Source organism: Mugil cephalus, chromosome 1, assembly GCF_022458985.1.
Source record: "Mugil cephalus isolate CIBA_MC_2020 chromosome 1, CIBA_Mcephalus_1.1, whole genome shotgun sequence".
In the NCBI taxonomy this organism is placed as follows: domain Eukaryota; kingdom Metazoa; phylum Chordata; class Actinopteri; order Mugiliformes; family Mugilidae; genus Mugil; species Mugil cephalus.
Window position 1 is genome coordinate 18,388,187 of NC_061770.1, and position 22,172 is coordinate 18,410,358.

The 22,172-nt window shown below is 41.3% G+C and overlaps 2 protein-coding genes across 2 annotated transcripts; both read left to right on the top strand.

Annotated features, from left to right (window-relative positions):
• Positions 1–6,375: 6,375 nt before the first annotated feature.
• On the top strand, positions 6,376–8,094 carry foxl2l (forkhead box L2-like). The gene has a single exon (XM_047602097.1). The coding sequence runs from the start codon at positions 6,770–6,772 to the stop codon at positions 7,616–7,618; it is 849 nt and encodes a 282-aa protein (XP_047458053.1). The 5' UTR covers positions 6,376–6,769; the 3' UTR covers positions 7,619–8,094.
• A 1,077-nt stretch (positions 8,095–9,171) lies between these two features.
• On the top strand, positions 9,172–21,712 carry tmem201 (transmembrane protein 201). The gene is made up of 11 exons (XM_047606451.1): positions 9,172–9,362; positions 10,504–10,624; positions 10,720–10,914; positions 11,013–11,192; positions 11,849–12,213; positions 12,312–12,512; positions 17,202–17,422; positions 18,239–18,301; positions 18,387–18,677; positions 18,804–18,935; positions 20,777–21,712. Exons 1-11 carry the CDS (start codon positions 9,247–9,249, stop codon positions 20,872–20,874), a joined length of 1,983 nt encoding a protein of 660 aa, XP_047462407.1. The 5' UTR covers positions 9,172–9,246; the 3' UTR covers positions 20,875–21,712.
• Positions 21,713–22,172: the final 460 nt, after the last annotated feature.

Genomic DNA, 22,172 nt, shown 5'->3' on the forward strand with positions numbered 1-22,172 from the left:
TTATTTATTTATTCATTTTATGACACCAAGATAGCAATAAATCTGTTGTAACTCTACGTGGAATGAAAATCTGTCCTCCTATGCAGCGCTGCATTGACTCATATGATACCACAATAATAATTTAAAAAAAAACTGTCAGAATGAAATAAATCAGCATGAGTCTTATTATTTCTACTCTGACTACTTAAGTTTGCTGTTAAAATCTTTCTAGATGGTTATACAGTGTGTGCATACAACACCCCACATCACATAACGGATTTTACATTACATTTAAGGCATATGAAAAACATGAAAATTTAAAAACATCCCCGCGTTTATTATCTGCGTGTGCCACACAACTGGAAAGTTTCCCGAATTCACCCTGCAGTGTTGTTGGGTGTCCGTCTGCTGCCCCCTACTGCTTGAAGTTGGAAGAGCAGCTGAGAAACAAAAATAAGTGGTTTTCTGTGAGCTGTATCGTTAATAGATTTTTGTGTCCGATGTGGTTATAATGCATAAGAACATTTACAACACCAAGATGTATAAAATCACACACTTGGCTGGACGTGTTTTACAGACTTTGCTGTCATTTTGCCTGGCGTGTATGCATGCCTTGCCGTTGTGGGGGCGGCTGTCAGTCATCCAAATCAGGCTATATCCAAAACAGAGGCAGCAGACGTTGAGGTCAGTAATTAGTCATGTTAGTTTCAGGTGGGCACCACTCATAGATGCTCGTATGAAAAACCCCACCAGTCATTTTGAACTGAAGAAGCTACTTGGATGAGTAGAAGGGGGTGAAATGTCATTTTGATGACACTGATGACATGTCTGATTTGCACAGATCAGTCACAACATTGTGACCGGAGAAGTAAATAACACTGACCACCTTGCGATAATACAACCTTCTGCTGGGAAACTTTTAGACCTGGCATTTGTGTGGATGTCACTTAAGACATGTACCACCCACCTAAACCAGACCAGGCACCCCCACTCCATAGTAATGACACTCTTTGATGGCAGCAAACACACACACACACACACACACACACACACAAAAACAGTTTAGGAACGACTAAAAAAAGCATGAAAAATAACACAAGGTGTTGACCTGGCCTCCAAATTCAATGACCAAGTATCTGAGGCAATAATGTAAGAGTCATACAGCTCACCAACACAGGGTGGCAGCAGAGAGTAAAAAATGGATGAAAGACTGACGCACTGATATCACCATGGCTTCAAAACAAATAGTGTGTGCTTGTCCAGCCACTACTTTCTTTTTTGAAAAATGTACTTAGTAGTATTAAAAAAAAAAGTGCAAACATGGTGTAATAAAATAGTATATTATCATGTTTTTGTAGAAAATGCTTGTGTTTCTGTAAGTACTTGTAGGAAGACCTTTCGAAGAAGAACTGTCCACAGGGCAGCTGAAAAATAGCAAAAAAAAAATATATTTTCAAGTGGGGACACGCATGGTGATCATTCAGGCAGTGTTACAACGTGCCCTCGTCACACAAATGCGATCCGACTTCACGAATTTCCTGCCAACTGGGAGAGGCTCTGCCTGAGTTGGACAGAAACCACCTGTCAGTGACATGTCAGAAACCTTGACTGCTATCTCAGATCGGCTTCTGTATTCACAGCTGTTCTGTGGAAAGAGGCGAGGAGCCGAGCGTTTTGTAACAACTTCAGATGGAGGGCACGCAAGTGGCAGCAGGCCGAGACAACGGCTGGAGTGAGAAAAACTTGTCAAACAGGACACTCACAATTTGATCACGACAAGATGCTGAAGCCTCTTTTTACGAGAGAAATAAGATATAATCTATAAAGTCAACAGTTTGAAAGGTGTCAATTAGATAGCATGTCACTGTAAAGCTGTGAACAATGAGATGTTAAACCTGTGAACCTTGGAAGGTTATTCCGGGTTTCCACTCTACAATCTGTCACGGAGGAATCCTTGTTGACTTTATCTTGGCACGGCTCTTGCTTTGGTAATTGACAAGAGAGTATGACAATGTTATTTGTACTTTCAACCGGAGATATTCACTCCATGAAGGTCGGTGTCATTCCATAATAAATGGCTATCACAATCGCTATAACATTCATTCATTTGTTTTCTGTAGCCGCTTGTCCTCAGGAGGGTCGTGGGGTCGGTCGCCACTCTACCACAGAGCCACGGAGAGACAGACCCACCATTCACAATTACTCCCACAGCCAATTTAGCGTCACCAATTAACCTGAAATCAGTTCTTATGTCAATTGTGCAATCAGGTGCTTGTCAAACAACAGAAATCACAGATCTGACGAAGCGGAAAACGTGTACACCAACATTCATTAGAAGTCAGGCAGCGGGGTTGGGAGGGACTCGCTGTAGATGTACGCTGCAGGACCAGACTGGCATATGGCTGGTTGACAGGCAGTCATGTAGAACCCAGCAGAATCATGCAAAGCAATGCGTCGTGGGAGGAGATGGAGGACAGTGATCTTGGGAAACTGCACAAGGAACTAACTCGTCACCTGTGAAGGAGACACACCTTACATGGGAATTTAGCCAACAAGCAATGGCAGACGAGTGAAATAAATGCTCTTAATAATCATCCTTGAAATGCCCCTACTAAGCACAGGAAGGTTTTTTTTTTTTTTTTACTGCTTGTTGTGAATCAGAAATTTCTGCCTGAGAGCTGGCGTTGCTTGGTCTGTTCCCAACAGAGAGAAGTCAGGACTCTGGTAATCCATGGATTATCGAGGTCCTGGGAGTGGTGCCTAAAATGACTACTTGAAGTAAAGGAGTCGGCTGTGGTCTACCACATGCGCCTCTGTTTAGACAGGAGCCTTCGACACACGCTGTCATTTCCTTTTATCACGATTGCAGCTTTGCAGGTGTCCTGGGGACGAGTCAGATTTCATACCTGCCGGTCCCACTGCGCGCTGACGACATACGAGTATTATCTTTTAATACTCGGTGCACACTAGAAAATGCAGCGCAGGTGCTGCATGACACTGATTGTTTTGTGAAATTAAAATTATTTTGCTCGTAATAAAATACACCCATCAGCCACAACATTATGACCACTGACGTTGATCATCGTGTTCAGTGTTCTGCTGGGAAACTTTAGGACCTGGCATTGGTGTGGATGTTACTTAGACATGTAGCACCCACCTAGACCAGGAAATGCACCGCCACCCCATAGCAATGACAAAAACGGTTTAGAAACAACTGAAAAAAAAAAAAAAAAAACAAACAAACAAAAAAAACATGAAAAAACAGCAAAGACTAAATTCACTGGATCCCAAGCTGATCAAGTATCTGTGAGGCACTGCCTGATCCCCAGAGGCCCCTCACCTCAACCCATGAGACCCGAAGACCCCCACTACAAACAGTCTGTTGCCAGACACCACAGGACACCGTGAGAAGGCCCATGTTCATTCTCTGATGAGTCACAACTGTGTCACAACTGCTTTGGAGTCACAAGGGAGACCTACGTGATATTAGGAAGGTAGTCATAATCTTATGCCTGATCGGTGTGTAATCGCTTCACAATTAATTCACTAAAATGCCAACTTTGAAGAATATTATTTACTCCATTCTATTGTCACGTTGGTGATGACGAATGTCTTTTTTTTTATAGAGGTGTAAATATTAATCATTCTCACACTGTCATGGCCTTTTTTAATGTTCTGATTAACACATGTGCTTAAGTCTTGCATAGTCTTATATAAGAACCCAAATGTTAGATAAAATAGCAATAGCTATTTACTTCTCCTATCAGTGCTCATAATGTTATGCCTGATCGGTGTATGTGAGGAGTTTAAATGTTCATCTTGACCCCATATTATATATTAGTAGTGACTTTATTTCTGATACAATAAATATAGACTGCATATACAGTTGTCCTTTATCACTGTTGGATGAAACATCCTTAAATTGATAAAACCTTTTTTTTTTTTGTGGCTATGTAACATCCAGTTTTGTAAAAACAGTCATAATCAAGACGTGGGTGGAATGTAACATGACAGTTATTGATCTGAGTGAGCAAAGAGCAAATGTTCCACACAGTATTTTAAAAATACTGTATCTGGCTACGAATGTATTCCTCCCACCTTGAATGTACACAGTGTCCTCCATCCAGACTGTTTAGATTGTTTTGAAACAACAAGGCCAAAGTGTACGGGAACAGGTGGGAGCGGACAAGGTTACCGTTGCCTGAAATGTAACAATGTTGAAACTTTGACTCTGTGGCAGCGTGTTTTATCTTTTTTTTTTTTTTTGTTACAAAATACAACATGATTTGTGGAAAACTGTTTAAAACAAAACGCGTGTAATATGAAATCGGTTTTGATATTTTCTCCAGAAAACCGCAGGAAAATAGAAGTCACATAAACAATAACAAGCTTACAAGATGTGCTAGCACAGCCTAATTAGTGCAATTAATTAGTGCCAAGCTGCATTTTTGTCAAAAATGGTAAAGAACGGGCTAGTAAGCAGTAATTCCCATATCCCTTGAACGCATCAGTAGCTTGTGGGAAAACATTTTGCAGGTCCAGGTGCTTAACTGATCCACTCCCCCACCCTGAACACAAATGTATCTTTTGCTTGAGCAATATTCCAACAGACCTTTATTTAGTGGTTTATTTTTCAACTGAGCGTGATTGTTTCTAGATTGTATACATATATTACTATTTTTGCGCAAAACTATTTAATATAAATTTCACATAATTTAAACTGAAATGTTTTTGAAATATAGTGACACAGTGGTTTGGATGGTTGTGCATCTAACTCTGACCAGTTAGTAACTTGTAGATATTGATTTTTTTTTTTTTTTTTTTTTTTTTAAACTCTCGATTGTGAGTGCAAGTGCACACCATCAAGATGTAGTTCATTGTTATGCTGACTTTGTGTTCCCTATTTGTCAACATTTTTCCTCACAGAAACACTTGGAGCTTAAAGCTCTTTGCTTTGAGAGTCTTTCCAACATATGCCACTTTAAATAAAACTATAAATAATATGGTATGAACAGTCAGTATCACTTGGGAACATTGTTCTAGTTTTTCAGTACAGCACTGAAACCACTTTTTTTTCAGAATAAAGAGATCTAAGGGGATATTTACGAACTGCAGTTTCTTCTGTTGTCGAAGCACAGTTATATTTTTTGGCACTTTGCTGCATTCTTCTTTAGAGTCAAAGAGTTTCAGCTACACGGATTGTGTTTAGCTTGGCGCCTGCCTTCACTCAGGAGGTAAATCTAGATTTCTCTTTTGGAAAAAAAAAAAAAAAGCACAGTTGGCCATCCAGTTTTCTCCTGTTATATATTGTTTTTTTTTGTTTTTTTTTGAAAAATTAGAAATCAGATAGGAGCTGAGAAGTGAAACTATCAGCATTCACCCCAGGTCATGCGTGAGAATAATTTGTTCAAGAGGCAGGAAAAAGCTAAACAGGATACTAAAAAAAAAAAAAAAAAACAAACAAACAGAAAAAACATGTCCTGCAAGTGGCTGCACAATGGTCATATTTGATCACATGAGACGAGTTGAAACTCCTCTATAGTCAAATGCTTTATCTAGACGACTAGTCTGAGTGCGCCCTGTTGAAAATCAATTGACAATTTACATATTTGAGTTACTGAGTGAAATACAGATATTTCACATTATCTTTCATGCTGTATTGGACTAAACTTCAAATACAAAATAAAAGGTGTGCTGAATAACTGCTTGTTTGAGAAAGGATTCGCGTGTCACAACTGAGAGTTTTACAGTGACAACAATAGGTAACCTCAAATGCTCTCTAATCCTTCCTTGCCAGAGACGTGCTTGTTTTTCCACTGGTTGCTCACCTTTTGAGATCTGCGTTTCCCTATCAGCTTAGGGGAGGCAGACAGTCTGGTGAGCGCAGGTGATCATTATCAGCGGACAGACAGGCCTGCTGTTCATGCCTCACTGTATGTGGGTGGTATGCTGCAGGCCTCATACGTGTCCTCCTGTAGCACAATGAAGGCTGGAAAAACCCAAAGGAAAGATCACATACCCCTGGGTTGAAACAATGTATTAAGCTGCAAAAAAAAGAAAGAAAGAAAGAAAAGAAAAGAAAAGAAAAGAAAAGAAAAGAAAAGAAAAGAAAAGAAAAGAAAAGAAAAGAAAAGAAAAAAGAGCCACCTGTCTTTAATAAGGTACAAATCACAGACTTTATATGCGTTAGTTTTGCATGTGGGAACAAATATGTTGTGAAAATAACTTAAACAATACCACACATCACAATGTAAAAGAGGGTTTGCTGACAAGTTAAATTGTATAGTCCATTAATGGTGGTTAAACGCAAAATAAACAAAATAACAAAGAGAATATGAAAGAGTAATGTTAATATAGATTTATATTTTTAAGCATCTTTTTTTTAGGTTGTGTGAAGGTTAAAATGACGTCGAAGTGCACTGTAAACTGAAGAGAAGAGCAGTGGTTGTTGTGCGTAAAACTGGTAAATAAGACACTCTAACTGGTCCAGATGCTTTCTCAATAAACACATCTGGGTTATTAGTCTTTGATCAAGTAGCCCCACGCAGAAAATGAAACTATTTCTGCTAAAACACAGTCCCCTGACCCCTGCTTCAACCTAAACAGCCCGCAGAGTTTCGCATACAGTGAAATAAACAGTGTGAGAAACCGGTGAGATGAAAGAAGGTGCGCTCTGAGCATGTGGGAGGAGTGTGTGCACCTGCGGGCGCAATCATAGCGCTGCCTTGCTTAGCGGCAGATACTGCAGCCTTTTCAGCCCCGGCAAGACGCACGGACGGACACCTGAGCCATGGATGCGGAGGAGAACTCCCCCGGAGCGCAGCTCTTGGACCCCAGCACCAACTCGCCACCCCCGGAGCCTAAATGTGGGGAGGAAGAGGAAGAGGAGGAGGAGGAGGAGGAGGAGGAGGAGGAAGGGGAGGCCGGGCAGCCGGAGAAGCCTCCGTACTCGTACGTGGCTCTCATCGCCATGGCCATCAAGGACAGCCAATACAAGAGACAAACTTTGAGTGGGATCTATCAATACATCGTGTCCAGGTTTCCCTACTACGAGAAGAACAAAAAGGGGTGGCAAAACAGCATCAGGCACAATTTATCTCTCAATGAGTGTTTTGTGAAGGTGCCAAGGGAGAGCGGCGGGGACAGGAAGGGCAACTACTGGACGCTGGACCCCGCATTCGAGGATATGTTTGAGAAGGGCAACTACCGGCGGCGGAGGAGGGTGAGGAGACCCTACAGACCGCCGAGCGTGCCTTACCTGGCCGGGAACCACGTGGATTATCCCGAGCAGCTTTACCTGCAGCCGTACATGGGCAGCTCCTGGGGTCTGTGCCAGCCAGGCTCGTCCCAGACCGCAGCATACCCACCGCCCCAGGTCATGGCCGGACACACCCACGGCGTGTCCACCAGCGGCTCGGTGAATTCGTACTGCCCGCCCCCGCACTTCCACCACGCTCCCTACGGGGCGTACCACCGACACACGCCGGTGCTGGTTCCTCACAACGGGTGTCCCTACGGCGGAGTGACCCAGCCGATGAGCCCGGAAGGAGGCACCGTGTCCGTGGCGTGCAACTACCAGCAATTCACGTCCTACGCGAGGCAAGCGGAGGCGCCGCTGGCTCATTTATATGACCAGTAAGACTCTGGGGAGTTATTCTGACCAGATCACAGCCAGTTCAATGACTCATAAGTTCACCTGCTTCATCATTTCAGTCATTTTACAGGTAAAGTTTATTTTTTGGCTGTTGAAAACTTAGTTGGATTGTTACAATAACAGGCCTACGTTGATTTAATAGTTTTGCAAAAAAAAAAAAAAAAAAACATGGATCTACTCATGGATTTTTGACTTAAATACAACGATCAAGTTTGAACTGCAGGAAAAAACTTTTTTTTTTTATTGTTGTTGGTGTTGAATAATTGTTTAACAAGTTGCGTATATATTAGCCATTTGTTACTGCGTTATTTATTTCTTTTCTCTGGTTTCATCCAATTTTCTGAGCTGCTACGACAGTTTTTGAAACTGAAGCACTGACATTTTTTCTTGGTCTGTCCTGAATGTTTGCTTTATGTAAAAATGGACCATGTTTGTTGAAATAAAATGTTATTTTTGCATCACATGCTCTCATTCGTTGATTTACATGTTTTTGTTATATCTGGTTCATATACAATCTAATATACAGGCTACGTTTATTTTTTATTTTCAGCGATGAAATAATTGCCAAATAAGGATTATGTAGAGTTGGCTTTTAAGATATTAGCTCTGATAAATGTTTAAAAGAGTTGGATGCATGCTTTTTTTTAAAAAAAACATGCCATTTGATCCTCTATCTGCACCTGCAGTTTTGGGATTAATGTACAGGATGCTCCTTGTGTATGAGACAAAGAGGGCTAAAAACAAAATGTCGAAATGGCACATAATAATCATAAAAATGAGGTGTAGCCAGGGGTTAATTAAGGTTAATTTTCAAATATGCATATTCTCAAAACAAGGTGTCAAAATGTCATCTGTCAAGATGTAAATCTGACTGCATATTCTGTATCATCTCTACATATCTAGATAATGAAGATGGACCACTGCAAGATGACTTTTTGGGATCATAGGTCATGTTGGGTCAATCGTTCTTCTTGACAACATAGAACTAACTACTGCACGTAATAGGCAGTTGATAAAAAATAATAAAAATGCACTCTTTATTACTTATTTTTGGGAGAAAATAAACAATATATCTAGGATAAACGATAAGATTCTAACTTGTGAAAGTTTTTTTTAAATATATTTGCAAATTTCGAGGCGTTTTTCTTAAATAACACAAAAAATGTAATAAATTAGTATAATATTTTTTTAATAGGTGATTTGTCCTCCACTGACAGTGTCGCAAAGTACAGTTGAGAGCCAAGCAAGCGAGGGAAAACCGGGAAAACGAGGACAGACGAGATAGGTCCGCATTCCAACACTATCACAGTTTACTACACTAGGAGTTTTTAAGAGAAAATGTTTTATTTATCTTATTTAAATCAGATATTAAAAACTGCACAGCATTTTTATTGAGGCTGAGTATGTTGTATAATAAGAAAAGTATCGACGAGTGAACTTTTTGAGCGCTACAGTCGATATCAGGGACTGGGTGAAACATATTGGGACGCGTCCTCGTACTTACGCACCTTCCGGTTCCGTTACATGGGCGTGAACAAAAAAAAAACGGAGTCGTTTACCGCGTGCGCTCCCGCGCCGTGTTCTGCGATACGATTGGAAAACTCTCAGTTTCAATGAAAATGGAGACTTTCAACAAGCTTCTGCTGGAGTATCCTCAGTTAATGTACAGCGGAGTCGGAGCTACGGCGTTTGTCGCCGGCGGAGCCCTGATATACAGAATAGCCACCAGGTAACGTCATGTCTGCAGGAGGGTTAGCACAAGTTAGCAAACCGCGTTCAAACCGTGCACCGGTTTATCACAAATTATGGCGTCTAGCTAACAGCGTTGCCAAGGAAAACGTGTGAGCCCACTGTGTATTTCTCTGGTGCTAGCGTTTATTTACCCTGCGCTAACTTTCCCCGTTGAATCTTTCCACTGTTTACACCACAGGTGTCAAACATACGGCCCCGCGTGAAAACATTGACTGCAAATTTTCCCAATAAAAGTAACAGCTGTTCCAATACTCCACACAGTTTTAGTGAGAGTTGTGGATATAACACAACACTGAGACCTCGAAACTGTACAGAAATTTCACTTCTTTTTCTTAATTGTCCGGTTGTTCATGAAAGTAGTAGTTCGTTCATAATGTAATTCTTGACACTATAACAAAGGGAAACATCTGGAGTTGTCAATATTTATAGGTTACCACGTTTTTGTGTTCTGGTCCGGCCCCCCTTGAGATCAAATTGGCAGAATGTGGCCCCTGAACTAAAATGAGTTTGGCACACCTGGTTTACACTGACATATGGCACGCCTGCTGTGATAGTATCATACCCCTGGTTGTGTATTTGAGTAGTTCATAGACTCTTTAAAATAAGCATAATACATTCCCTTTCTTGTCATTGCACGCACGGTGTATACAATGAACACGCTATCTGAAACAGGGCTTCAGTACTGTAACACAAAAAAACACACATAGCATGCAAATGTACCCACGCATCCCCCCATACATGGGATGAGTATATTGCACATTGCAGGGACAATTGAAGTCTTCTGAATTTGAATTTTAAGCTAGTGGTAACTTTAATAATATATAGACCAGGTGAGCTAAGCTAATCTTTTTTTTTTTTTTTTTTAATCTAACTTTGAGTTTTGCACCGTCTTGCCCTAACTTCCTTTGTCTTCCTAAAAAAAAAATCCCCTTGAGGATAATAGTCTTATCTTATCTTAGTGAGAGATCAGAGGGAGCAGATAAGGAAAAGCATGAGTCCATGTGGCTGTGATGAAAAGTGATTTACCACCCTTCCATTGCCAAAACACCTAGAAATGCACTCCATGAACCTCAAACAGGTTGCGGCGAAGTGCGTTAAAAAAACTTTTCCACTTACAGAAAGAAGCCCAGCCATGCGAACGTTAACTGCTGGTTCTGCAACCAGAACACCGTGGTACCCTATGGGAACAGGAACTGCTGGGACTGTCCCAATTGTGACCAGTACAATGGCTTCCAGGAGGTAAGTGTCTAAAGCAGTTGCTATATGGAAATTGTTTTTTTTTTTGTTTTTTTTTCAAATGTAGGTAAACTACAGTGTTTTCTGTCTGTTTGCAGAATGGAGATTATAACAAACCCATCCCAGCTCAGTACATGGAACACCTGAATCACGGCATATCTGGAAGCCTTCCTTCAGCCGAGATACCCAAGACTCTGCAGTGGGTCAACTGTCAGATGCTTTTGTGTAGGAAGTGTAACAACAACCAGTCTGCAAAGATCAAACAGTTGGCCTCATACATCCCGAGGGATGATGTATGTACTTTGCTCTTGTTCATTGTCATTACTACACCATGTATTGTAATTTATCTCAGATTTATTTTATTTTATTTTTTTTTTGCTTTATATTTTAGGAAAACTACGATGAAGAAATTGAAGCCTACAAGCACCACCTGGAGCAGACGTTTAAGTTGTGCAGGCCCTGTCAGACGGCAGTGGAGTACTACATTAAATATCAAAACCGCCAGCTGCGTACAGTTCTCCTAAACCATCCGCATCGACGCACTCGAGAATCAGACACCGGTTTTGTAAAGGTGAGTTTCAGCCCAACGACGTGTCAAACGTCAAGCGCTTCACAAACACTCTCTGAACAATTAAAGGAAGTTTCACAAAACTCTGTATGGCTTTAGAAATAATCAAGCCCAATAATCAGGCCAGAACTGAGTATGAGCAAGAAATAACTTTTCTACCTCATTACCCCACTGTTGGAAATAGTGTTGACTCTGCCATTGCCAGAGGGATACTCATGGTTGCTCAGTGGAACAAAATGTTTATGTGATCGGTACTCGGCCAAAAATGAACTGAGGCAGACGTTGAACTGCGCCACTGACACCAGGCTTTTTAAAGATCTTGGTAAAGGATGTTTAATCTCCAGCTGGACTAGTCTTGTTGCTCCAGTACGTGTTTTGGTGAAATATTTAATTGGTGTAATAATTTTAATTAACCTTTCCCCCCTAATTCCTCAGTAAACCACTGACATTTAGCTCAAAAACAGTCGTATTAAATGCATTTACTTCAATGGAAAAGGCTTTTCTGGATGTGACATGAATGAATCTGTCTCACGCACAATTGTGCATCATTGCCTGTTCTTCGTGAAACATCTCAGCAATTGTCTCTGCACAGTTTATTAACTACAATATGTTGTAATATGTCAGTATTCACAGAAAAAAACATGTTTTCTCTCCCACAGAGCTCCCAGTCTTTCTCTTCTCCCACCGGGGTCATATTATTACGGGCTCTTGCCTTCCTCATATGTGCTTTCCTAGTCGCTACATCTGTCTGTGGATTGCTGGACCAGAATGCTTCGCCCAGTAACCCACAGACATTAAGCGGAGGTGTCATTCCCCCAAAGCCCGAACCCCACAATGAATCCGCTCCCAACAACAGTAGCAGTGGAGCCACACTTGTGTGGCAGGGTCTTCTGGAGCTGATCCCGGACGGCGCCAATGAAAACGCCAAGCTCGTGTTGCAGCATGGAAGGGACAACCAGCTGGCCATAGTCTCCGCTGGCCTGTTGACTTGTCTCACGGCCATCTTCTTAGCAGGACCTATGAGGTAAGCAGGCGCCCCTGCTTTATTTCGATAGGGCGTTCACGGTTTACTTTAAGCGGAAACAAAGCATCGTTTCTTATTTCTTGCTGTATTTTTTTTAGGTTGAGGAGAATTGACGCCGTGGCCTCCGTTCTGTGGTTCGTCATCCTGTGCCTCTACCTGGCTGAAAGCTATTTGAACGCCACCCTGGATTGGATGGACACCGCAAAGCTCATAACCATCTCCCTCTGTTGCCTAGTCAGCTTTGCTGCTGCCGTGGCAACTCGCAAACCACTGGGTCCACGAAGAGCCAGATATCGAAGGTCAGAATAAGCGCAGTAATGTTCACGTTGTGATTGAAACGAGGGTCCTCTGTCCACGGGTGGTTTGTGTTCACCACAACCAGACCAAAAAAAAAAAAAAAAAAGCATTAATCTATGAGTGTTATAAATTTTTTATTATGTCGTACGTTTTATTTCTCTCCATTTTTGTTACTCTCAACCCACCTCTTTTGTCGCTCTGTGAGAATGACTGTGACATCACGACACATGAATGGTAAAGTGTAGATCTGTGTGTGTGGCCCATGATCAGATCGGAGCAATTTGTACTCGTTGAATCACCTCAGAACCTCGAAAACAAGCACACAGACACACAAGGTCGACCTGTGTAAAATTTTACAGTCGCACAAGAGTTGACTAGTAATAAGTATAAACTAGGGCTGGGTGATGAAGCTTAAAATAATTATCTCATGGTGAACAACATTTCTCTTTCTGAGCTGCGCGCTTCTGTTTGAAATGTTGAAAAAACAAACAAACCTCAACAATTGGGTTGTCTGAGGGCGCAAAATCTAACCACTTCCGAACTGCTGACAAAACCACAAAGTCACCCAGCACTAGTACAGGTGATAAAAGAATTGTCAGTCACTCCGTGAGCTTTCTTCTTTTTTTTTGGAGAGGGGGACTTTTTTCAGTGAGAAACCATTGAGGGAAACAGGGAGAATCAGGAAGTTTTTTTTATTAATAAAGCAACAGTAATAAATGTTCAGTCACTAATTTTAACAGAAGATTTGTCAAAATATTCCCTGTACAGAATCATTCGTGTGGGAAACGGTGCCGACTTTTCTGTCAATTTTGTCGTGTTGCTTAGTCGCTCTTTTTAACCGTGCCAAATGTTAACACCGATGATTTGTAAGTGTCCTGTATTTCACACTAATTACTTTTTAGAATTTAATATGAAGTTTTTAACATTCACATTTCCAGCTACTATTAATCATGTATTCTGCTCTGTGCAATAGAGTTTTTCTTGAATGTAATCTATTTATGAACACTGGTAAAGCCGTGGGTTAAAAACGGTTTCACTAACTGAAGCTCTTTGCATGAGACACTAATCTGTGAATATATATCTAACTCAATCGGCCATATTGAAGATGGAAGTTATGAAGTCTCTCTTTTATTGATTCTGTTCACCTACTTTTTTTTGACACAGAAAACAGTTAAGGGTTATTAGCAATATTGCACCAGTGTTTAAACACTGTGCAGAGGTTAAAGGCTTTTCTGGGCGTAATATGACATTACGTGCGTTTCTTTTTAATTGGCCGATTGCCATTTAGACACGACTGCCTGGGAAACGCAGTCACATCTTTGCCAAGATCTTTGTCAAAATTCAGTTACTACCTGAACGGCCCAGTTGGGAACTGTTCTGTTATTGCCGTTGTTGTGTTGTGCCTCTAATTTGTTCACACTTTGGACCCATGGCCTTCACCGATAATCCATGTGAAACACTTTAGCTTCTTATAGTATTGTGCAAAAGTTCTAAGCACTAAATGAAAAGTGAAGGCACTTTGAAGAGCTGCTCCACCAAGTATTTATCCATTAATTAACTACATTTTTTTGTGACCGATTTTTGGCTTTGAAACGCCACCAACTCTCTTCAGGAAACCTGTGTCTGGTTTTTAAACATACTTGGCAGGTAGCGTGGGCCAAGTTTCACAGAGATCCTGCCACTTCTATTAATTAAGGCTGCCTGGGCGTCCTTTGTCCCTTCAATTAATCGCAGGCTGACTCTTTGATGTTGAAATCAGAGCTGAAGTTGCTTGTTTATTATTCTTGCTGTATGTTTTGGGCTCCTTGTCCTGATGGTATTAGCGTGATGGAAATCTGCACATGTAAAGTACTTAAAACATATGCACAGTACTGTTTGTGTATTGTATTTATCTTTTGTTGTTGTTTTGATGATACTACCTACCTTGGCAGATACTTGGCTTTGACGTGGCATTTTTGGTAATCAAGTTTTAGTCTTTGGTGGACTGGTTATGTTGGTTCTTGAACATGCAGACATTATGCAGTGTTCAACCCTACAAGTGCACATAGTTACCTGTCATAATGAGTGGTTAATACTAAATCCTTAAAAAAAAAATGCTGCATTACAATTTGTGGCTAAATTTGTGGCACTTGACTTGATCTTTTTCAATAATACTGAACTTTCCTTTAACAACATTTTCACATGTTGACGTATTGTAAACACTAATGGATGTATGAAGTGCATGGACTAACATTTCACCCCTCTCTAGTTCGGTTTATTGTATCTTTTTTTTTTGTTAGAATTTATTTAATACAGAGGGATATTTATTATGACAGTAATGTTAAAGGATAGACTGTAGGATAGATTGTATGTGCTGGATAGAGTACTGTAGGTTTAAATTATATATTGTGCTGCCCCCGTTTTTTGTTTTGTTTTAACACAGTAACTTGTCCCCAGTGTGTCTAGAGAGAGGAGGGGGGGAAAAACATATTTACTTACTTCAAAAATTGTATCTGAATGAGCCATTCAGGTTTGCAGCTCTAAGACAACATCGTGCTGGCTCTGACACTACGAGTAATGTCGCAAACCAGCCGAGCATGGTCAGCCGCACTGTCAGCGAGCTACTGCTAAAATGCTAAGGACCTCGTTGACCTCGTTGGTGACGTGTACAAGTTAACTGGCAACAACAAGCGCATATGATTGATTGAAGTGTCATTGTTGTCAGCGGAGCATTGAAAAAAAATGTTGCGGCCAACTTTGATGTCTGCCGTATCACACTCGTCATGTAACAACAAATGTCGGGTGTCGGCTTTTCCACTTCATATTGGCAGCATCCACTGAAAATCAGTTTCTCCGAAGCCAGTAGTAGCCATTACGGTGGCAGTTCAAAAAAAAAAGAAAAACTAAAAGGTTCACCAAAGTCTTTTACTAATCATTAGAAATGTCCCGTCAGAAACTCAGTGTTATGATTTGTGCACTTTTTTTTTGAGTTATTCTTTATTCTGGTACCAACCAAACGTCTTTGTTGTCGTTACCTGCCTTGTTATTGCCTGAGTATCCACGGCTTTTACAGGAAGGGCACAGCCCACTTCCAGACGGGACATTTGCTGCAACAACTCATGCATACGCCTAAAATCAAGACACACACGAGAGCGGTAGAAGGAACAATCCATCCTGTTTTGAGTTGAAACTTGAAAGGCTCAGTCTGGGAGACATGTGAGACTATTATGGGACTTTTAAATGTTGTTATTTCAAGATATTAGAGATGCAGTTTGTATCTCGCGAGGAATTGATTTCTTCCTCTTCTCGAGCAAATTTCCAAGTTTTGAAGTCGTGATTGAATTTTTCAGTGTACTATAAAACGCTGCGTCTTGAGCAAATCATACAAACACGTGACGACACGTGGAGACCTTTTTGCAAACTGCACAACATGGCAAACTGCATCTGAAGCTCAAAATTTAAATAACAATTAAGACACGTTGCACGAGAAAGCACACTGCACTGGAGGAAAGTTGTGTGACGTATTTTAATAAACCTTCAATGTGTTTGAGCAAAACACCTTAATGTGGTTTTTCCCTACTTTTACAGTATGTACAGTAATGGCGTGTTTTTTGTTTGTATGCATAAGGCACCATATTAAATGTATTATCTTTGCCAATACTTTTACATGCTGTGCAAAAACATGTGTTTGCCATAAACCTCCATTATGCATGTTTCTTATGTTGTGATATATGCATAATATCTATGGAGTGTGTGTTCATTTCTGCATGTTTGTGTAGATGATTGCTGTATCGCTCGGATAAGCTGTACGACTACATTAAGGCACGTAGCTGTAGAAACACTGCAGTCTGTTTATGTATAAGCTACTCTGTTTAAATATTTTTACCAAAAAAACATTTTGAGGTGTTTTAACAGCTACCTTTTTACCGATGTTTTTACTGCTCTGTGTTACTACTATAAATCTTAGCGTGTTGGAAAAACACTAAAAGGCTCAGTACCCGGTTCTTTTTTTTTTTTTCCCTCCCATTTGTTATCTCAGTTTGATTATAGTTATTGTGTTTTTGTATACTCTGTAGCAGCCTCACATTAGGGTGGTCCGTTCTCGTTGGAAAGGTTTCCTGCAAAATGCTCGGTGAAGCACGCTGCGCTTCGGCGCTTTGTTGCTTCGCTCGGGCATTTTGGAGTCTGGCTCCACTTGTAGAAATGCTTGCTGTACTTGAAATTTAATAAACAGCTGGTGAAAGGAAACGCCTTGTGCTCGTTTTTCCGCAACACACAAACACGCACGACGTCTTGTCCAAACTTTCTTAGGTGAATGCGAACCACTAGGACGTGACGTTTTCATGTATTCCGAAAGGCGAAGCTTTATAAACAGTTGTGTGAGCCGCTGGGCTGTGTGCTCACACGCACAAGTTGTTATTGTTGGGCAGCGTTTGTCCTCGAGCTTCCGTTCTGCTTCCAGCTGCTGCAGGACGACGGACAGCTGCAGCTCCTCTGACAGACTGCTGCCGTTGTTCACGGTGCTCTCGTTTAGCGGTCGCCAGAGCTGGATGGCACCAAGTTTTATTTCAGACATTATGCAAGAATTTCAATGTCAAGACTATCGAAAAGTCCAGTGTCTCATGCGCCGTTCTCATTGCACTTTAAAGTTGTGGCAATGTTATGATTTTAGTGACGGGTTAGTGGACCATTACGTTGCCTTTGTGTTGCAGATACCTCGCAGGCGGCTCCGCGGCCCCCCCGTTCAGCAGCCAGGCTCCTTTGCACTCCTCCGGCGCGGCGGAGGCCTTCGTCCCCACCCCGCCCCCCAACCTGTCCTGGCTCATCAACCACCGTCACGGCCCCCGAGAGCGCAAGGCTTCCCCGTCCTCTCTGCCCGGGCGCCTCAGCAGGGCCCTCTGCCTGGGCACGATCCCATCCCTCACCAGGACAGGTAAATTGTTTTTACAGTTAACGGACTGAAGAAAATGTTCGTTCCGTGCCAAAATTCCGAAATCTGTACATTTAGTTTCACTGATGTGGTCGAACGCTTGAGAAAAAACCCTCGCTGATGATAACTCGCCCTGTGGTGTGAACCCTTCGAGTATCGGGCTGTTATTTTTTTCTTTTTCTTTTTTTTCGAGGAAACTGGGAATATTCTGCCCACCTCTGCTTACATTTCTTGTTGTGTGCTTGTCCCTCAGACAAGCTTGATCTTGAGTTGCTTCTTTTATACAGATAAGATTTGTAAATGATTCGCTTCAGTCGATTTCAGTTTTTGTGTCTTGGCATGTCACCGCAGTGTTTGCCTAACCAGACATACTTTTATATAGAAAATAAATTTCTTTTGCAATGCACATGCACTTTATCTCTTCATCGTCCTTTTTTCTTTTTTTTTTTTTAATACCTTACCTATGAAATGGCGATAAGCACATGTTTTTCATATCCGCTCGAATTTCTTAACTCCATCACTTCCTTCTGTCTCTTTTTGTGCTGTTTTTGTCTTTTTTGCTTTCCGTATTAAAGTCCATTATTTGGTCTTCCTCTCAAATAATTTGAATTTGCTAGGAAATGGTTAAAGTCTTAGTAGGAAATATGCCAGATGTTGCCTAGTTCTAGATAAGTGCTGGGAATTGATGCGTTAGTGTGAAGTTTCTTCGTTGGAAATGATCAGAAACTGGACACTGTTTGTTTTTCTGACCAACAGACCAGAAAAACCTTGGTTTGCAATTAATGCTGTGACTGTTTATGACTCTGATGTTATTTTCAGATTCTGGTTACCTGTTTAGTGGAAGCCGACCAGCCTCTCAGTACAAAGGTTCGACTTCCTCAGGTAACACATCTCCCTTTGAATCGGTCACACATTTGTTTTTGAAACAGTCCTCGATTGACGCCTAAATTTTCTCTTTTCGTCACAGACTACTTTTCTCTAAAGTCCGGGAGCCGCCCGTCGTCCCCGGGCCCCTCTCCAACTCCTTCGGTCGCCGGCTCGGTCACGTCCAGTTCGAGTTCTGCCAGACTGCGGCGTCCCCTCATCAGCCCGGCTCGCCTCAACATCGGCGGCCAGAAGCTCCGGCTTTTCTCTACGGAGCGAGAAGCGACGTACGCATCCCCGCCTGTGTCGCCCTCGCATTTCCTGGTAGAGCCGACCCCCTCCATTTACAGTGGCTGCTTTTCACCCGACACGTCGCCCTTCCAGAGTCAGAACGGTAGGTGAAGCAGAGATTAAATTGCGATTCTTAAAACAACCACCAGATGGCACAATAGCATCTTCAAACGTGTGAGGCGCTTCTTTCTGCTGCTTGATGACTAAACAGGGTCCACTGCTTTTGCAGATCTGAGTAACCTGTTAAGGGATGGGAGTGTGATTGAAGAGGAAGAGAAGCAGAGCAGCTCCTCGGAGTCCTCCGCGTGCATAGTTGGCACCACAACGCTTCTTGGTGCAGAGGGCATCGCTCCTGCAAAAGGTAACCAGGAAGTGGAATGTATGTTGTTCATGTATCAGGCATGTTGCCTGACTGGGTTTCATAACAGCCCTTTGGTCCAATATGAAAACATCCTCAAAGAAATTGAAGTGGCTCTAAAACAGGCGGCCCTGTGGCAGTTTCACTATAGATGACAGTAGCAGATTAGGCCACGCCCCCATATGGATGTAAACAACAAATCTCCCTCCTGGTCTAGTTTATTTCGTTGTTGTTAGCATTCATCGGCTGTAAAGCAGGTGAAATGGCTACTGTTAGTCAGGCAGACACACAAATAATGTTGCTGCTGAGTGATGAACAGCAACATTAAATAGAATTAAAATAAATATTAGGGGCCGTATGCCCATCTAGCCTACCAGCTTAGCTAATGTTAACCTTTTTGTTAAAAACAAAACTTGTTACAGTAACTTGACTCTGCTCTGTTACCTACTGTCGTTTCAGTTCAGCATCAACATTCACTGCTTTGACTTTATGAAATGAATTTGGAGTTTTAACATAACAACTCTGACGACTGACATTAGCTAACGATAGCATCATCATGATTAAGTGCACACATACCGACCAACGGGGTCCAAGGGCTTTCCATCTTTGTTTACCCGTTTTGTGGCCTGAAGCCACACATTTATTAGGTTTGTGTCCCTCTGAGAAAATGCATCTTTTAAATGGTTTGAAGTACAACACAAAACACAACAACTTCACTTTGTTTTCATCTATAAGGGGGCGTAGCCTCTTCAGTACAGTGGAGTTACTCTCTTACATGTGATAGGGGTCCAGTACAACCTAACACTGTTTACATGAGCCACACAATTTTAGAAACACGTTTAAATATATCACAGCACCCGAGTACACTTTGTATTTATGGAAGCAGCTAGTTGTTAGCTATTTGGTATTTTCCATTATATTTGGGATTTCTGCTTTAATTAATATGCATTAACTCTGATAGCAGCTGGAGACTCCTTGTTTCCAGGGAACTCATCAGATCAAAGTCTGCTGGTACATCTTGGGGAGTTGTTGGGGAGAGGTTTCTTGTAAAAAATAAGGGATAAAATAGCACCCCCCATTTAGTGGATTATATATATTTTATTCTACTTTTGTGCATTATTTACACTCCAAAACATTACGTACAGTAGAGTGAAAATGATTGCATTGTAATATAACAGTCCTGCATTAAATCCTCCTTCCTAACTCTTATAATGTATAATTTGCGCTGAAGCTGTGTCAGAAAGGTGGTGATTCAAGTGAATTATCATCCTGTTAAACTGGACTGCATTGAAAATGAAAGTGTTTCTGTCATTAAGCCTCATCCACTAACTGAAACGTGTGTCATTATTATCACAATGGCTCTACAAACTGCAGCGTCTGCAATGAAAACAGTTGAATCAACAGCTCTCTCTGTTATTTCAAACAAATGCTGAATACTATAATCTTCAAGAAGACAGGATTTATTGCAGATCTTGTTGCAGATGATCCAGATCAAAACTCCCCTCGGGTCATTTAGAACAGCTATGAGCTGTTTTACTATATATTTTAGGTTTTTTTGGGGGAATTTTGGAAAAATGTAAATGACCTGAAAGAAAAAAACTTAAATGGGAGGGCAGTGACATATCGGGCAAATAAAGTCTTGGGTCGGGTGTCGGCAGGAAAGTGTATTTTGATGACTTTTTCCACTTTCTAAAGTCAGTGCCTTTAACTAGTTGAGACCTGTGTTTATTCTGATGGGAAATCCACTGGCTGTCAGCGTGGATGTGAGACATACGTAAACCCTTTATGCTAGACTGCTGATGCATAATTGCGAAGACATTAATCTTCCCGCTCCGTCTCTCCAGGTTTCACGAAGCGTCTCATCTGGCCGGGGCTGCTGCTAACGAGCCTGACTGCTAACCTGTTGTGCGTCTCCTTCTACGTCTACCACAACTGGAGATGAAACACTTTCCACCGATGCTCTCTTGTGACCCGTACGCAGTCATGGGGCCTCAGACAACACAGAGATGGTGCTTAACGACAACTGTGCGGTGAAATGAAATGAGGGCCTTTTGAGTTTGTCACTGCTTGAGGATGTTTTGGCTCTTTGTTTTGGTCGGCTCCTTGTCTTTTCTTTTACATGAAGCCGGGAGGCGCAGCTGATTTAAAGATTTAAAGAGTCGATTCTTGAACTGACGCTCGGTGGCTTTTTAAAACCCATGCTGTGAAATGTGCAATAAACTCGTACTGTTAACCGTGCTGCTCAAAAGATCGCAGATCGCAAACAGTTTTGCGACTGTACCACCTCCGCCTACTGCTGAATAAGTTTACCGGTTCTCCGCACTAGTCAGAAATATCAAGCAGCATGTTTTGTTTGTGGTGTATTTTTTGAAACGTGTACAGATTTTGTAATATTGTAATTTCACACAGCTGTAACTGGTATCTCTCTTTTTTGTTATAGTGTTGTAGTTTAAGGTCGGCACTCTTAATATTATGTTCACTCACTACAGAAGTGATTCCAAAAAAAAAAATCTCTTTATTTCCAGTCTGTAATATTAAATCATAGTTGTAAGGAGAAAGTTTTACTGCCAACTGAGCTGTGAACTAATTTATTCAACACCTCTTCTGTTTAGACCGACACCTCCATTATGACAAATTGGAAATATTTTGCACTTCTGACTTGCATTTTGAATTGTTGTTTTGTGTATTGAAACAGTTCCATCTGAGATGAAGAGCACAGACGTTTGATTACTGGTCATGTGTGCGTTGAACATAAAGTTGTAAATGTTTGACATGTGTAAGCTGTGTGGTAACAGTTTTGTTTTTGCTTCTTGAATGAAAATGACGCACTCCCATTTTTGTAGGAATAATGTAGTTCTTTTTGGGTCCTTACCGGGAATTGGTGTAATTTTCTAAGACGCTTAATACGAGTTAAGGTTTAGATGTTAATTAAAAAAAAAATAAATAACTACAACTTTCTACTGCGGGACACTTAAAAGATCGTGTGAGGATAAAACTTGTCATTCCGCCCTGTGGGGACTTTTTGAAGCTTTATCTACTCATCATCAACTAAAATTGTGCAGCTCTCTCTTACAACCGACTGGAGGGCTGCAACATAAAGTATAACAAAGTGGAAACCAGTAGTACCACCAAATAGTTACTTTTTTATTTTTATGGAGTTTTCAGATGTATATAGGCAAAACAATACAGCAAACAATTTAGAGTAACAATATTTACACTAACACACTGTCTGGAGATACT